The 16,884-nt window shown below is 38.5% G+C and overlaps 2 protein-coding genes across 9 annotated transcripts in view; one reads left to right on the top strand and one right to left on the bottom strand.

Moving 5' to 3' along the window:
• Nucleotides 1-16,884, bottom strand: part of CASK (calcium/calmodulin dependent serine protein kinase) — a 370,356-nt gene that overhangs the window by 166,122 nt on the left and 187,350 nt on the right. The window lies entirely within an intron of this gene.
• GPR82 (G protein-coupled receptor 82) lies at nt 4,689-8,567 on the top strand. The gene is made up of 3 exons (XM_043895785.1): nt 4,689-4,896; nt 7,306-7,373; nt 7,511-8,567. Exon 3 carries the CDS (start codon nt 7,545-7,547, stop codon nt 8,556-8,558), a length of 1,014 nt encoding a protein of 337 aa, XP_043751720.1. The 5' UTR covers nt 4,689-4,896; nt 7,306-7,373; nt 7,511-7,544; the 3' UTR covers nt 8,559-8,567.

The raw sequence follows: 16,884 nt of genomic DNA, 5'->3' as shown, positions 1-16,884 counted from the left end.
AGATGTTGAAATTAAAAATTTGACTGTCCTCAAAAATATCTTTGCCTCATCTAATCCAATGTTGAAATTTCCCTCTCCCTAAAATCTGCTAATTTCCCATCTGCTTTCCAACTGCCCCCTTTGTGGAGATTCTAGTTCTAATGACTGCCACCATGCTTCGATGGTGTGCATTTCTAGAAGACAATGTACCCAGTACATTCAAGCCTATCTGGAAAGACAAAAGCCAAAGGTGAAGTATAGTGAAACTCTAACTGGCAGTTCCATTTTATGTTTTGTCATTAGACCTTTCTTACAAAAGAAAAGAAAGAAAGTGAAGTCGCTCAGTCGTGTCCCACTCTTTGCGACCCCATGGACTGTAACCTACCAGGTTCCTGTGTCCATGGGATTTTCCAGGCAAGAGTACTGGAGTGGGTTGCCATTTCCTTCTCCAGAGGTAATCACTTTTCTGTGCTATTATACATTTCCACACTTTGGACTATAATTTCTGCTGTTTTTTTTTTTAAAACAGTTCTTGAGGGAAATACTCCCAAGCCAGCTTGTAGCAGCGAGTAGAGGATCTTCACACCCTGATTAAGGGTGAGACGGCCATGATTACAGCTGCTCGTGGTAGATGGTGAGGCCTGAGCACAGTGCAACTGGAGACAGAGACAGGGCTGTGGTCAGACACCACATCCTGAAGAGAGCGGGGACCTCAGGGAGCCTTGAACAAACCACAGCTTTGAGTAACAGGTCTCTGTTTCGCTCCTCCTAAAGGTAACTGCTGGCTTGGGTGTGCGGTGAACTGGATAAAGGCTTCTACTGCTCCCTCACCCCACTCCCCCTTAAAGAAATAATTACCTTTTGAATGTGAAGTTCTAATGTGGACCACATAAGGCATGTCTTCCCTTACTGCACTCCAGCCTCCCAACGCCCTGAGCTTCTGAGTCATCAGAGACAGGGCTTTAAAGACCCACTGTTGCCATTTTAGAAGACACTAACTGGTAGGTCAAAATAACTGTCTAGTTTAAGCACAATGGTGCAGGTGTGACTGAGCTGTCTTGCGTCCTCTGGGTTCTGGCTCTGAGGCAAGTTGAAAAGGGACCCTGTCCTAATCTCAGTGATCCGCCAAGAAAGCTCTTATATACCCCTGCTGAATACAGCTCACTGTGGATTGTCAAACTGCACTGGAGCATGCCTGCCCTTTGAACATCTAACATCTCAAAAGCAGGAAACTTCATACATGGCAGGACTTACACTCTGGGGAATTACTCTAATACCTCAAGGAGTAAATCATAAGGGTCAGAGCAGAACACTGAGGAAGCCAGTATCTGGCAGAGGATATAGGAAGTAATTAGAATGGTTAGGCAAGAGCATTTAGACTTGGAAACAGAAGCAGAACTTTGAAGAAGAGAAGCATGGGAAAGATGAATGAGAACCAAAGAAAACTTTAGGTGACCTAAATGAGAAAAGTCCAAGGGGCCACTTTGACTCTTGACATTTCTGCCTAAGCTATATTTCTGGTAATTCTCTGACATCCACACCTTTTACCAATTGCATGCATACTGCCCAGTGTCTTAGAAAAATATAAATAAAAATTTCCTTCTGTTTCAATTAGGGAACTCAAAATCACTAAAATCATAAAGACTTTATACTGATATTGATGGAATAAAAATTAACTTAATGAAGTCCAAAGTTTTCCAAGAAAGAATAAAATTGGGCTTGAGTTCTCCCAGTCAATTCTGCTACCTCAGAGCCTAGAAACCCTGTCTATGAATAAAAGTATTGAAAGCTTGACTCTAGTTTACTTACCCTTATTGACTCTAGAGAAAAACCAGTAATTGCCAAGGTAGAGGGTGAGGTTGGAAAAAAAAAGCACAAAAAACCCAAACATGTGCCTTAAAGTAAATTTACTAGCTGTGCTGCCTTGGGCATGTTATACTTCTTCAGTGACCTCCACACACTACTGAAAACACAGCAGGAATGCCAATAAACATTTGTGAAATGAATTGCACTGTTTAAGAAAACTACAGAGCATTAAAAAAAAATCAAAATAGAGGAAGAAAAGGTGAAAATTACACCTATCCAGGCATTCTTGCCAGATAAATTATGTCATCTGACTATCATTTTAAGCAGTACTTCTGACTCTTCCTTGGTTCAATGGTTGATTGCCATTTGTGGTAGCCAGCATCCAAGATGGCCCCCAAGAACCATCACCTCTTGATATTTATACCTCCCACACTGAATCACTGCTGGCTTTAGGCGACCAACAGAATACTGCAGAAGTGATGGTGTTGACTTTGGAAGCTAGATTTTTTAAAAAAAGGCATTGAAACTATGGCCTTGTTCTCTTCAATTACTTGCTCTGTGAGGACAGATGGCTACACGACCTTGGGCAACTTATGTGACTTTTCTGAGGTTCAGTTTTCCTCAACTATAAAATGAAGATACTTATTTCATAGTATTTATTTCACAGAGTATTGTGAAGACTAAATACGATATGCATGTAAAGCATTTAACAGGATGCCTGGCACATAACAGGCTTTCATTAAATGAGGCTAATACTAGTGGTGGTGGTGATAGAAGCTGAAGTAGCAACAATTGATTGGATGTGAGATGTGAAGGAAAGAGTGGAATCAAGGATGATTCCTAGGTTTTTAGCTTGAATAACTGAAGAAGTGATGGTGTCATCTAGCTGAGTTTGGGGTCAATGGAAGATAAGTTGTAGAGAGTAAGGACATTCTTCTTTCTTGGACCAAAGGTGCTTAACTCTCAAAAAGGTAATACTAAAATTATCTTTCGACCACTTATAAATAGGATTCCTTTTACATTTTTTCTTCTCTAAATTATTTCAAACTGTTTTCTAAAAATTTTATTTATTAATTGGTAGAAAATTGCTTTACAATTTTGCGTTGCTGTCTGCCGTACAACAGTGCAAATCAGTCTATATATATATATATCCCTTCCTTCCCTCTCTCTATCCTACCCTTCTAGGTCATCACAGAGTGCCAGGCTGGGCTCCCTGTGTTATTTAGCAACTTCCCACTATTTCACACATGATAGTGTATGTATGTCAAAACTACTTTCTTAATTTGTCCCACACTACCCCTCTGCGTCTACAAGTCCATTCTCTACTAGGTTCATCAGTACTTTTCTAGATCTCATATATATGTGTTAATATACGATACTTGTTTTTCTCTTTCTGATTTACTTCGCTCTGTAAAAGAACCTCTAGGTTCATCCACCTCACTACAACTGGCACACATTCATTCCTTTTTATGGCCGAATAATATTCCATTGTATAAATTTACCACAATTTCTTTATCCATTCATCTGTTGATGGACATCTAGACTATTTTTTGTTCTAGATAATTTCTTCCTGGAACACGAAAAATTGTTGAAATAAAAATGATAGGAATTCCTGAGGCCAGATTATTCTGCAATCAATGCTCATGTACCCCCAGATGAGTCACTGTTCTTAATTAAATGATGGCAAGCATTGCAAAGATGAATAACAGCAGAACAAAATTCAGACACTCAGGTAGTCCTCATTATTATCTTAAAGAGAAATATTAGCAAGCATTAGGGTGAATTCATCTAATCAACAAGAACTAAGATAAGCATGACGGGTTATGAGAAATGGCAAAGTATATTTCTTAATTTTAAATGAATATTGTTACAGATAACTGAAGTGCTTGAGACTGATGAAATCAGATTGCTGTTCCCATCCTCAGACTCCCACTTGTTTAACTATGGTACTTAGCATTAATTTAGTTAATAGTCAATAGACTGATGAAACAATCCTATACATCAAGTTGGTTTCACAGTTCTTTATATTGTAATATAACTATTGATTTTATTTGAGGCATACTTGGTCTTCAGTTCTGGCACTTTTCAGGATTTCCCAAATTCATAATGAAATGCTCCAAAAAATGTACTGCTTTTAAATCTGAATGGAGGCAGCAGAGGACAATCTGAAATAGAATGGGTTAGTCTACTGGGGAAATGGCAACCTATGCCAGTATTCTTGCTGGTATAATCCCATGGACAGAGGAGCCTGGTGGGCTACGGTCCATGGGGTCGCAAAGAGTCGGACATGACATAGCAACTGAGTGCGCACACACACACACACACACACACACACACACACACACACACACACACACACACACACCCATGGACAGAGGAGCCTGGTGGGCTACGGTCCATGGGGTCGCAAAGAGTCGGACATGACATAGCAACTGAGTGCACACACACACACACACACACACACCCCAAGATGAGACCAAAACCTTTGAGTGTAGTCTGTGCTTACAGTGTACTGCTCTGGGCCTCACTTCTTTATCCCCCAGTTCTATGATATTTGATTCCAGTAACCCCCTACAAGTAAAACAACTTTGAATTCTGCTTCCCTTTATTCACAGTAAAGCTGAGTTGCAAATAAGCCACCCACAAATGATTTTACAGATAAGTTTGTACCAATATTTTAGAGGGTTACTATGGAATGGTTCCCTCTACCACTGTATTTTTATAAAAGTAACTAGTCACGGGGACTAAACCTTTGAACTTAACTTCGGCCAAGCATGCTAATGAAGCTAAGTGAGGTGTAACCGGTTCATGAAATAATAATAAGGAAGCACAGTATATATATTGTCCACCAACTTCCTCCCACTATAGAAATAGAGAAATGAGTTTTTTTTTTGAGAAGGTAGTTGCTACATTCACCATAACTATCGAATTTCTTCAATACTGTGTTTAATTTCCTTTCTTCCCACTGTAGTTGGTGTCATGCAAGAATCTATTCTCCCTGAGTAAAACTGAAAGATAATGGAAGACTGATGATCAGAGAATTATAAATCTGAAATTGAGCATCACCATCCTGAACAACAGAGCCTTGGCTGGCATAAACTACTGATACAGGTAAGACTGATCACTCAGTTTGAGCTTAAAAGTTAACTCTTTATATAAAAACTCTAACAGGATTAAAATGTTTACATTTTAAAACTGATCACTAAGAAAGGTCAGCATATTAATTATGTAGGTAACCGTTAGTAGCTAAAGTTAGAATTGTAGATGTCTTTCATTTGTCAAATTAGCAGAGGTACAATGTGTTACAGGACTGATTCAAGACAGGCATTCTGCTGAGTGGAACGCAGACTTGCACACATTTTCTAAAGAGCCATTCTGTATATATAACATGTGATTGTTATTTGATTTCTTAAGCCTTATGGTTTCTACATTTTAGAAAATAATTATCTAGCCGTTTTATAATCAAACTTTACTTTTAAAGGAGAGGTACATAGTAGATACAAGTTTGATGTTTGGCAAGCTAAAGATGGTCAACTAGTTGTTGTTTGTTATACTGAAGGTTCCTCTAGAATCTCAAGGTCATCCATCCGATAAAGCTAGCCTCTGTGAAGGTCTTTTTACCTCTCCTCTATTCTGAAGCATTTGCTAGGGTAAAATAGAAAAGCAAGGCAATGGTAATGAATAAGATGATGACAGATACTCTATGTGGTGGTCTAGCTTTTTTGTTTTTTAAAAAGAATACTATCCATTAATACAAAAGCACCACCTTTATAGATTTTAGTACACAATGCATTATCTATACAAGGCAGTAGCTAGTGTTTTTCTTTAACATCATCACAAAAGGAAGTTTCATTCCTTGTGTAATATAAACAACCACTTTGATCAGATAATTTTTTTCCTTAAGAAATAAACTGGCTAATTTCACTCTCTGATTTTTAAATCAATTCCCATTTGCCAGGCTGTACTGGACTCAGATAAAAACTCACTCTGAAACATATGCACCATTTTCTAAATAAAAATTGCAAAGCAACAAAATAACATGATAGACACTGGTAGACATTAAGGGTCTTAGTATTTGAACCTAGAGATACTCAAGCTTTCAAGCCTTTGAGTGAAGATGGGTTTAAAAAGTAATTTCAAAATTACAGTGGTATATTTTGGGAAATGTCCCTACTTTTACAATCTAAGATGCAAAAAAATATAATCTGATTCTGAAGAGGGGTAAAGAGTAAAATATCCCTGAGGGGCTAGGAGCATATAGGAATCTCAGAAGGCACCGTACAGCAAAAAAATTTTGTGGTTATCAAAAGAGAGAATGAGAAGAAAAAAACTGAGTATCCTTATTCTAGATTATAAAAGAGTGGAGAATGTGGTACTTAGAAATGTATGGTGAAAAATACGGAGAACTGAAGCACATTCTGAAAAGAGCTCATGGTTTTTATTTGACCAGAATCCAAAACCTTTTCTTATTTCCAACTACAAGAAAAATAAAGGAATGAGAAAAATATGAAAAGGAGTCTGTATGTGTACCTTTTGAAGCAAGAGACATTTAAAAACAAGACATTAAAAAGGCCAAATCATACCTGCATTTATACTGTGGTTAAAGTATCTTCACCAAAACACATTTCTCTGAAAAACCAAGGTACTAAGTTACACACAAAGACACATGAGGGCGCTCTAACCAACAAGCAATAGCAACTACAGTTTGATTCAGAATTTTAAACTAAATTTTTACTAAAGTATGATAGATGAGCATTAAATACCTGAAATAAGAAGTTACTGATGACATCCGGTAAGGACCCTGGTATCCTGGTGTCTATCCTTGGTCACTACATTTTTCTTCTGTTTAATTCAAGATCTTGCCTGAATGTTGATACAGAATTAAGTTTACTTTTGAAATATGAAAAGAGACTCTTTTAATAGTATTGGATTAGAGAGAAGCCCTTTAATTTAGCCATGAAAAGACACCATTTTTAAAAGTATTTATGGACAATTAAGGTGGTAATTTGGAGAAGGAAATGGCAACCCACTCCAGTATTCTTGCCTAGAGAATCCTGTGGACAGAGGGGCCTGGTGGGCAGCTGTCCATAGGGTCACACAGTCGGACACGACTGAAGTGACTTAGCATGCATGCATGCATTGGAAAAGGAAACGGCAGCCCACTCCAGTATTCTTGCCTGGAGAATCCCAGGGACAGAGAAGCCTGGTGGACTGCCATCTATGGGGCAGCAAAGAGTTGAACACGACTAAAGCAACTTAGCAGCAGCAGCAGCAGCAGCAAGGTGGTAATTAAAAATTGGTCTTCTGTTAACATGACCACAAAATACTTTTGCAAGTTTCCTTTGGCCAGTAAGTATTGCTTGCATGTGTGCCTTAAAATTCTAAAAATTACCTTCCTAGGCCAAAATCAATTGTCTTTTACAAACTACCTTAAAATCTAGTATAAGAATTACACATTTCTCTAGTATAAAAGAATAAATCTCAGGCATTTAACTATTTCTATCAAATTTTATTCTTTAGACAAAGGCACCATCCACAATAATCAACTTCCTGCTTTTATTTCAATCGGACAATCGTGATTAGAAAAGGTGAGAAGCCATCTATACTTTCCCTTTCCATCCACTATATTTATGTTACTATTTTATTTTAGCCAATGCTTAAAAAAACTACTCAGTTTAAATGCCATTTGTAATTTTAATATTAAATATCTGCAACTCTGTTCTAGCTCCTGTGGCAAAATTCAAGGAAATCTGATATAAATGAGTAACAACTCAACATGTTGTATTCAACCATCCAAGATCTCTTACATGGCTTTACCGATCATTTATACCTTCCTTTGTATCATTGGTCTGTTTGGAAATTCTCTCTCCCAGTGGATATTTTTAACAAAAATAGCTAAGAAAACATCAACACACATCTACCTAGCACATCTTGTGACTGCAAACTTACTTGTGTGCACTGCCATGCCTTTCATGGGTATCTATTTCCTGAAAGGTTTTCAGTGGGAATATCATTCTCCACAATGCAGGGTGGTCAATTTTTTGGGAACTCTATCCATGCATGTAAGTATGTTTGTCAGCCTCTTAATTTTAAGCTGGATTGCCATAAGCCGCTATGCTACCTTAATGAAAAAGGATTCCACACAAGAGACCACTTCGTGCTACGAGAAAGTATTTTACGGCCACTTACTGAAAAAATTTCGCCAGCCCAACTTTGCCAGAAAACTATGTGTTTACATATGGATAGTTGTTCTAGGCATAATTATTCCAATTATCATATACTACTCGGTTGAAGAGGCTACAAAAGGGGAAGAGACGAAGTGCTATAATTTACAGATGGAACTAGGAGCTGAGATCTCTCAGACTGCAGGCCTCATTGGAACCACATTTATTGGGTTTTCATTTTTAGTTGTCCTAACATCATACTACTCTTTTGTCAACCATCTGAGAAAAATAAGGACTTGTACATCCATTACAGAGAAAGATCTGACTTACAGCTCTGTGAAAAGGCATCTTTTGGTCATTCAGATTCTACTAATAGTTTGCTTCCTTCCATACAGTATTTTTAAACCCATTTTTTTTGTTGTATACCAAAGAATGGAGTGTCAGCAACTGAATCACTTAATTGAAATAAAAAACATCCTCACCTGCCTTGCATCAGCCAGAAGCAGCACAGACCCCATTATATTTCTTTTTTTAGATAAAACATTCAAGAAGACACTATACAGTCTCTTTACAAAACCTGATGCACCCCATCTGCAACCCTCTGATTGATTTCTGAATGGAAAATACCACCAAACAGAAAAGTGTTCATATGACCCTACTGGGGCCCCTAAACGACGGGTTTAACAGGTCATAGCTTGGTTGATAACAGGCACTAAGAAAGCCTCTTTGGTTTTTAAAAACAAAATCAACCAACAAACAAACATAAAACTCACTTTATGGTTCTACTTAGAGTGAAAGTTGAGATGGCAGAGACTTACAGAGGCAAAAGACAAGTATACTGCAAGGAGGCCACCACATATGAAACCATCAGATGATTTTCTGTTTAAACTCAACCATGGATGCTTCTACGCAAAGCACAATAATTCAAAACTAGAGGATAAAGCAGCAAATGGTTTATGACTTTCCTACTTTCTAGTAATTAGACTACAAGGGTCCATGTATGGGTAATGTATTGTTGGTAACTTTTAAAATGAGTAAAAGAAAGAAGTGAATAAGAAATTTCCTCATTTAAGTCCTATCTAAGTGTATGAATAATGCACTGTAAAAAATCTAAGGTTTTATAAACACATTATTTATTTGGTATTATCTGGTCCATGATCCTGGGAGAAGCAATATTCATTGATTCCAGTATTTATTAAGTAGATGTTATTTATAAATACGCTTAAATATTTAGATTAGGCTTTGTCAAAATAATTGACAAAATGTCATTATATGGTCTTCACATTTTGTTGATTTTCCTCTGTATTCAATATAAATAATGTTATTAATGACAAACAGTATCTAGCATGTAAATGTGTTCAATTAATTTTTGTGAAATAAATGAATGAATGATAGGCAGTATAAAAGTATCACCATTGTGAGACTGGTCTCTGGAGTTAAGAGTGCCTAGATTCAATCCTAGTTCCAACTCTTATTTAGCTGGACAATCTTAAGGAAATCACCCTCTGTAAGTGTTAATTTCTTCATTTGTAGAACAGAAAAATGCTATGTAATTCATAGGTATTATTATTAAGCCAGATGATGTTACTACTATGAGTAGCTCTCATTTACTAAGCATGTGTGATATGCCAGGCACTCCGCTTACAGGTTTCACATCTATTATTTCAATCATCACAACCCTGATGTATGCCAATTAACTGATGAAAACACTGAAGTGCATAGTTAAATAAGTCATCTAAAATTTTCTCCAATATCTACCTAAATATTTAAAGAGTAAGCCTTTCTTTATGGTCATTTCTTTCTTAGATGTAATCTTATAAGACAAATGATGATGGCTATATTCTGTATTATATACAATATAATTAAAAATAAAAAAGAATGTGTGTTTATCTTCCTAAAGAGACCATAAGCAACTTCGGAGCTTTAGTCTATTTCCTATTTCGGCTCCTATGGTACTTGCAATTGCTCGGATAAGAACCAAACATAAACAGCTGAACAAAATTGAAGCTGAATAAACCTGAACGGTAACCTGCTACTCCATTAGACACTGCTTAAAGACTCATTTATTCCCTACATGGTAATTTCTTCAGTGCTCAAAAAGAAGTTTAAAGTTAGTTCAAAGTTAGTTCACATAGCATCCTAAGCCTTTCATCTCATAGCATGTTTCATTCCAGAGTTTAAAATGTAGAAACAATTCACATTACACAGAAACAAATCTGTGTGATTTTCATTGAAAAAGAATAGAAAACAGTAAACAATTTTTCTCCTTTTTTTACTTCAGTGTTTAACTGAGAGAAGAAAATGTTCAGAGAAACATGTGAAAAAACACATGCTGGCTTCAAATACTTATAGTATACAACTATTCTTTTATAGCAGCAATCTTATTTCTGGCTGATTATTTTTAATTTGCAGAGACAAAGGAAGACCTGGGAACTCCAGGTGACTCCTTAAGTGTTGGCTGTAAACAAGGGTGTCTAATCTAGTAATTTTATAGACATGAGAATCACATATTAACTCAAAGTCAACCAAAAGACTTCCTAAGACACCCAGGTTTCTCCACAGTTACAGCAATACTTTCTTACATAAGTTTTAAAACCAAAACTCATTAGACTAAGAGGAATTGAGAAGCTGATCAATAGTTCTCATTTAACATAAGCAATGCTGTATCAAATCTTACCTCACGTAGGAGTTTTAAAAATACATGTAACTTCTGAAAATCACTATTAAAAAATCACTTTACACCACTATTTAAATAAAAGATACTACACCAAAGTAGAATTCTCTACATTAGAAAAAGGCAGAAAAGGAGACATGCAATTTCTCAAGTTACTCATTCTGGTAGAAAACTTCCGTTTTAATTCTCTGTACTGAGCTTATTAATCACCATGTTTATCTTTACACCATAGATGCTTTCATGAATAGGTGACTGCAAATTATTTTGAATTTTTTGTGTAATTGAGGAACTGACTATTTAATGTCATGGCAAATATTTTAAAGGAAGTATCACTTTCTAAAATTTATCCTAAATTTGGAGTGTGAATTTCAGGAAAGTGATGCTTTTAATGTGTCTGTAAGTTAACATCAAACACAATTTCAGAAACCCCAAATTTTGACTTAAAGATCGACAAGATTGTGTCTTAACAGGCATGACAAAGGTTTATTTCCCCCTTTATCCTTTCATATCTACACTCCCATTAAGGCAACCTGCAAACTATTAATGAGGAACATGAACAGTTAAGACTAGAACAGCAAAATGAAGGATGGAGTACTCCTCCTGAAAGTGAGTTTCTATTCTTTGGGGGAGAACAGGAAGATGCTGGAGAAGGAAAAAACTTTCCTCTACTCCTGTAGGTTCTCCTGACTGGTTTCCTGACCTGAGATGGATTAACAGGAGAAAAAAAAACCAAAATAAATTACATACCTAAGGGGAATATGGCCTCATATCCTCTGGAATATGAGGCTCAAGGACAAGCTGGGCAATTGGAACTTATGAGCCAACTGAGAGAAGGAGAAGAGGGTAGGGGTTGGGGACCTCAAAGGGGAGGAAGGCAATTCACATAGAGATGGAGAAACAAATGTTTGGGAAACAAATGCTTGCTACCAAGACTATGGGATGCAGAGGGGACTTTGGTCTCCCTAGCCTGCTGAGTTCCCCCACCACACCTAGCCCACATTCTCTGCAGACATCTCTGGTGCTAGTATTCTTCCTGGATCAGACCCTTTAAATTGTTTCAGGCGGTTAAGGGGGAGGTGAAAAGCAAGACTTCCTGAGTCTTTTGCTTCTTAAAAACAACCAGCCCCCAATAATCTTCAAGCCAAACATTGTGGGGGTGGCAAGTTTTGCTCCCCTCCAATGTCAACCCTGCTCTGATCTGGTTAAGGCTGGCTGCAGCCCACCTGGGGCTTTGCAGTCTGCAGAGAGGGAGCTCTTATGAGCGAATATGCGAAGACAAGCTGAGAGGGAATCTTGCTTGGCAAACCACAAACGGAGCACAGCAGACAGGCACTGGTAGTTTGCTAAGCATTGCAATCCTGCAACCTAATGCCATGAGCCTTCTTTGCCTGCCCTGGGATTCAAAGTGAATTGATATCAGTGGCAAGAGTTACTACACCTAGAAGGGTTTCATACCTGACAGTACAAATGCACTGGCTGTATGGCACATGTTTGCTCCTGCTGGCTCAGAAGGGAACCAGCAGTGAAAGTACTCCCATCCACCGAGCAAAAGAAAGTTGGAGTTGATTTTTTTTTTTGAAATGGGGGATGGGTGGAAAAAGAGAAGCAAGGTCATCTTAAGTTTATCTTCTATTTCTAAGTATTAAAAACCCCACGATCAAGCTGAACATGTACATTACGCTCGACAATCTTACAAAAGTAACAGAGAAGGTAAGCCTGCGTGCTTATTATAATAAAGAACAGAATTAAGGAAACTCTCAATGTTCTATATAATATAAACACGAGGGACTTTTGGGGAGCTGTGGTAAGAGATGTAAGACAAATGTCAAGAGCGAGGGAGGAAGAAACACCGTAAGAAATCCACAATGCCACAGCAACTAGTGTGATGTGATGAACACCCATTTATAATGAAGTCTGGCCCTCGGCTGGTGAAAGGAGAACTGATACCAGAAGGTGGCCAGAGAGCAGCCGGGCGTGTTCACGGGTTAGTGAGGAAACCATTTAAAGGAAGCACACACAGAAATGCTTGGGTGGAGGTTCCTGGCTGAGCAGCTGTGAGATTTGGGGTTTTGCAGTTCTGAGAACTAAACCGGAGCCCCCAAACCTCCTGGGCACAGGCCCTATTCAGAATAGGAAGGGACTGTGTGTTTGTGTGTCGAGCAGTTTGCTCTCAAAGAAGTGGCTTAACTTCAACTTGGCTTATTAAAATCAGACGTCAGTAGGTCAGTGGTGTAGAAAGGTCTGAGGCTTGGTTTTCTCTCCCCGGTCAGGTGATGCTTTGTGAGGCATCTCTGGGATACAGGAGAGACAATAAAACAGTGACTCTCATGGCTGAACAGAGCCAATGAAGGCCAGCAAGGAGCCAGGAGTTGCATTCACCTCAAAAACTGGACTATTTCTTTCTAAAGTACTTTTCATTTAGGGCTGAGAGGAAGAAAACACTGAAACATAATGAAAGTTTTCACATCCTTTCACAAGAAAAAAAAAAAAACAGGAATAAAAGGAAAGGTGATAGAAAAAAGAAATTTGCATACATGCCCTATTTAATGCCTGTAGGGAGGCAAAGCATGAGAAATAGAATATTATGACTGTGGGCATCAACCAGGGGTGGCTTTTGTGCCTGAGGGGGCATTTAGAAATGTTGGGAATCATTTTTGAGCGTCACATAGCAGGGAAATGCTCCTGGCATCTAGTGGGTCGAGGCTAGGCAGAGGTAGCAAAACAAAGGACAGCCCCCCACAACAAAGAACCTGGCCCCGAATGCATATGGCTGTTGGGAGATGCTGTACTATGAAGACACGTCTTCCCAAACTTAAGTTAGTCAGTTCAGTCGTGCAGTTTGTCTGACTCTTTGCGACCCCATGGACTGCAACACGCCAGGCTTCCCTGTCCATCACCAACTCCTGGAGCTTGCTCAAACTCATGTCCATCGTGTTGGTGATACCATCCAACCATCTCATCCTCTGTCGTTCCCTCCTCCTCCTGTCTTCAATCTTTCCCAGCATCAGGGTCTTTTCTAATGAGTCAGTTCTTTGCATGATGGCCAAAGTATTAGAGCTTCAGCTTCAGCATCAGTCCTTCCAATGAATATTCAGGACTAATTTCCTTTAGAATTGACTGGTTTGACCTCCTTGCAGTCCAAGGGACTCTCAAGAGTCTTCAAAGAATTATACAATTACATTTTACACAATTTCATATGAAACTGCTTCTTCAAAACAAACAGTTTCTATTACACATCACATGGCACCACAGACTCAAATGTAACCTGATAGAACCAAACATTTTTAGACTCAGGTATTCTGATTTCAAAAAGAAATGTCTACCAAGTAAAGAAAAAAGTATTATTAATATAATACTAGAATGTTTGAAACCCAATGCTTCTGGATCTATGCCAAGAACTTGGGGGGCGGGGAAGGAGGGAGGGAAGGAGAATTAGAACCAGAACAAGGGAGAAATTGAGAATATTCTTGGCTAGCTAAAAGAGATGATTAAATAATCTAAATTTTTCTCAAAGGAATGGACTGTTGCAATGGTCTTCTATTTTCTTTACTGAGTATAAAGGAAGAAGACTTTGACAAAAACTCACTATAGAAATCAAAATCTACATACAGAGGAAATCTATATCCAGACAAGTCACTGAATATCCACTATCTGAATGTGAAGAAAAGCTACTAGGTGCAAAATTTGTTATAATTAGCAAAAAGAGTAAGAACACATCCAGTGAAAGTTTAAATTATTAGCCATGGGAAATGTACTGTCATTAAAGTTGCATTATTATTAAAGATCACTACACTGGAAAACCTCTATAATAAGGTCCTGAATGAAACTACTTTGGGTTACCTAAGCTACTGAAATTATATTAGCAAATCCTGTGGACATAACCTTCAAATATACCTGGAATCTACTTTTGTTTTTATCACTTCCTTGCTACCACTCTGGCCCTGCCAGGCAGGACCATCTCCTGTTTCCCAAGTTCCACCCTGAAGCCCCTATTCAATCTATTAGAGCAACAAAGCAATGTAGTACTGTTACCGTGGAAAGTCTGTCTTTGTTCAAAACTCTTTGGTGAATCCTCAGATCTGTCAGAGTAAAGGTTAAAGATTCTCCTCCCCTCCTTTCCTCTCTAACCTCATCTACTATCCACTCTCCCCTTGGCCCACTTTGCTTCAACCATACTGGCCTCCTTGCTCTCGCTCAAACAGGCCACTTATGCTCCTGTCTTTCTTTTACCCAGAATCCTCCTCCTTTGGTGTCAGTTAGCCCACCCTCTCTCCTTGCCAGAGGTCACCTGTTCAATGTGGCCTGCTTCATCACCCTATTTAATACTGCAACCCGTTTTCCAGTAGTCCTCATCCCTTTGGTGCTCTTTTTTTTTCTTCCCTGTAGTCCTTTTCATCTCTCTAACCTACTATACAGTTGACTTATTTATGCTCAGTGATCAGTGTCTGTCTCCCTGAACTAGAAAGTCAACTCCACAGGGTCAGTGATTTGGTCTGTTTTGTTCGATGATGTAGCTCTGGTTCCTAGGATAGTGCCAGACACAGAGTAGACACTAGATATGTATTTTTGGATGGATGTCTTAAGAAAAAAAAAACCCAATCCCAATTTACCAATTAGCTAAATGTGAGCACTATAGTTACCAAGCGAAATGTATAGATTTCAGGTACTGAAATACAAAGAATATCAATAATAATGTGTGCTCTGTGTTGAGTCTGCTTCCCAATTCAACAATGGTGCCTTTTCTGGTGGTTTCTTATTAACTTGTAGTTTGAGAATCACTTCTCTCTTCCCTTCCTTAGAATGTTTCTGGATGTGTGTGTGTGCCTGCTAAATTGCTTCAGTTGTGTCCAACTCTGCAACCCTATGGACTGCAGCCTGTCAGGCTCCTCTGTCCATGGGATTCTCCAGGCAAGACCAGTGCAGTGAGTTGCCGTGCCCTCCTCCAGGGAATCTTCCTGACCCAGGGATCAAATCTGTGTCTCTTGCATTGGCAGGGAGATTCTTTACTACCATTGCCACCTGGGAAGTTCATGTTTCTGGATGCTTCCTCAAAATTATTTGGCATGTGCCTTAGATATAATAAATTTACTAAAATTTATTACAGTAACTTTGAGCCTTTGCCTACACTATTCCTGTTGCTTGAAATGTCCTCTCATCCTGTTGTAACTCTCCCATGACTCAAGAGTAGGCTAAAATGAAACTTTTTCTGTGAAGTTTCTATGACTCTGTCTTTTAATATTTCCCACCCCATACCTTGGATGATAATTATTTGTTTTGCCTATCTGTGAAGATGGCCATGAACAAGTTCTCCTATCCTTGTGCATATATGTTGCTTCTCTAACTAAAAGGTGCAAACTGTTTTTCCTCCTCTTGAATCCAGGCTGCTCTTGTGACATTTTGACAAACAGAAGGCAGAAGACATGACATGGTGCCCATTCTAGGCTAGGCTTCATTTTTGCTCCTTGGTGCCATGAGACACTGTCCTGCTAGAAAGGGAGGCCATGAAGAGGGGGGAGAGAGAGAGAGAGAGAGAGAGAGAGGTTCTGAATGAGAGACTGCGAAGAGGGCCCAGCCAGCTTCCAGCTGTTCTATTCACTTCTGCTGAGATGCCAGAAAAGTGAGTGAAGCCTTTGTGGATACTAGCCATGCCACCTTAGCCAACAGCCTGTGAGACAAAATTGAGCAGTCCTCCTCAAGCTTTGTCAACTGCAGAACTGACAGCAAATAAGTCAGCAAATAAAGGGTGATTGCTGTAAGTCACTGTGTGTTGATCTGCAGCAGTTGGTAACAGATATACTATCTCATCTGTCTACTGAGACCATAATGCCTTTAGGGCTCTAGACATAGTATACTGTGTGAAGTAGGTACTTGGATATTTGTTGAATAAATCAATCAGAATGTAAATGAGAAGCTGAAGCACAGTATTCAAACATAACTACTTAGATATTGTATTTGGTTTTGTATTGTCATTATACAAAATACCATGGCCAACCAAAAAGCTGACTGACTATATTATTGAAAGTATTACAGTAGAGTGTGTTGTCCATCATTATTTCTCATATGATGCTGATATAATTACCTCTCAAGAACAGAATTCAAAATAAAATTGCTTCTAACAACTCAGTAACAGAATCCCAAACAATCTGATTTAAAAAGTGGGCAGAGGATCTGAACAGACATTTTTCCAAATAAGACGGATGGCCAACAAGTACATGAAAAGATGCTCGACATCACTAATCATCAGGAAAATGCAAATCCCAC

The sequence above is a fragment of the Cervus elaphus genome, chromosome X, assembly GCF_910594005.1.
Source record: "Cervus elaphus chromosome X, mCerEla1.1, whole genome shotgun sequence".
Classification (NCBI taxonomy): Eukaryota; Metazoa; Chordata; class Mammalia; order Artiodactyla; family Cervidae; genus Cervus; species Cervus elaphus.
The sequence above is the reverse complement of the archived record's forward strand: the minus strand, read 5'-3'. Positions and strand labels throughout refer to the sequence as shown.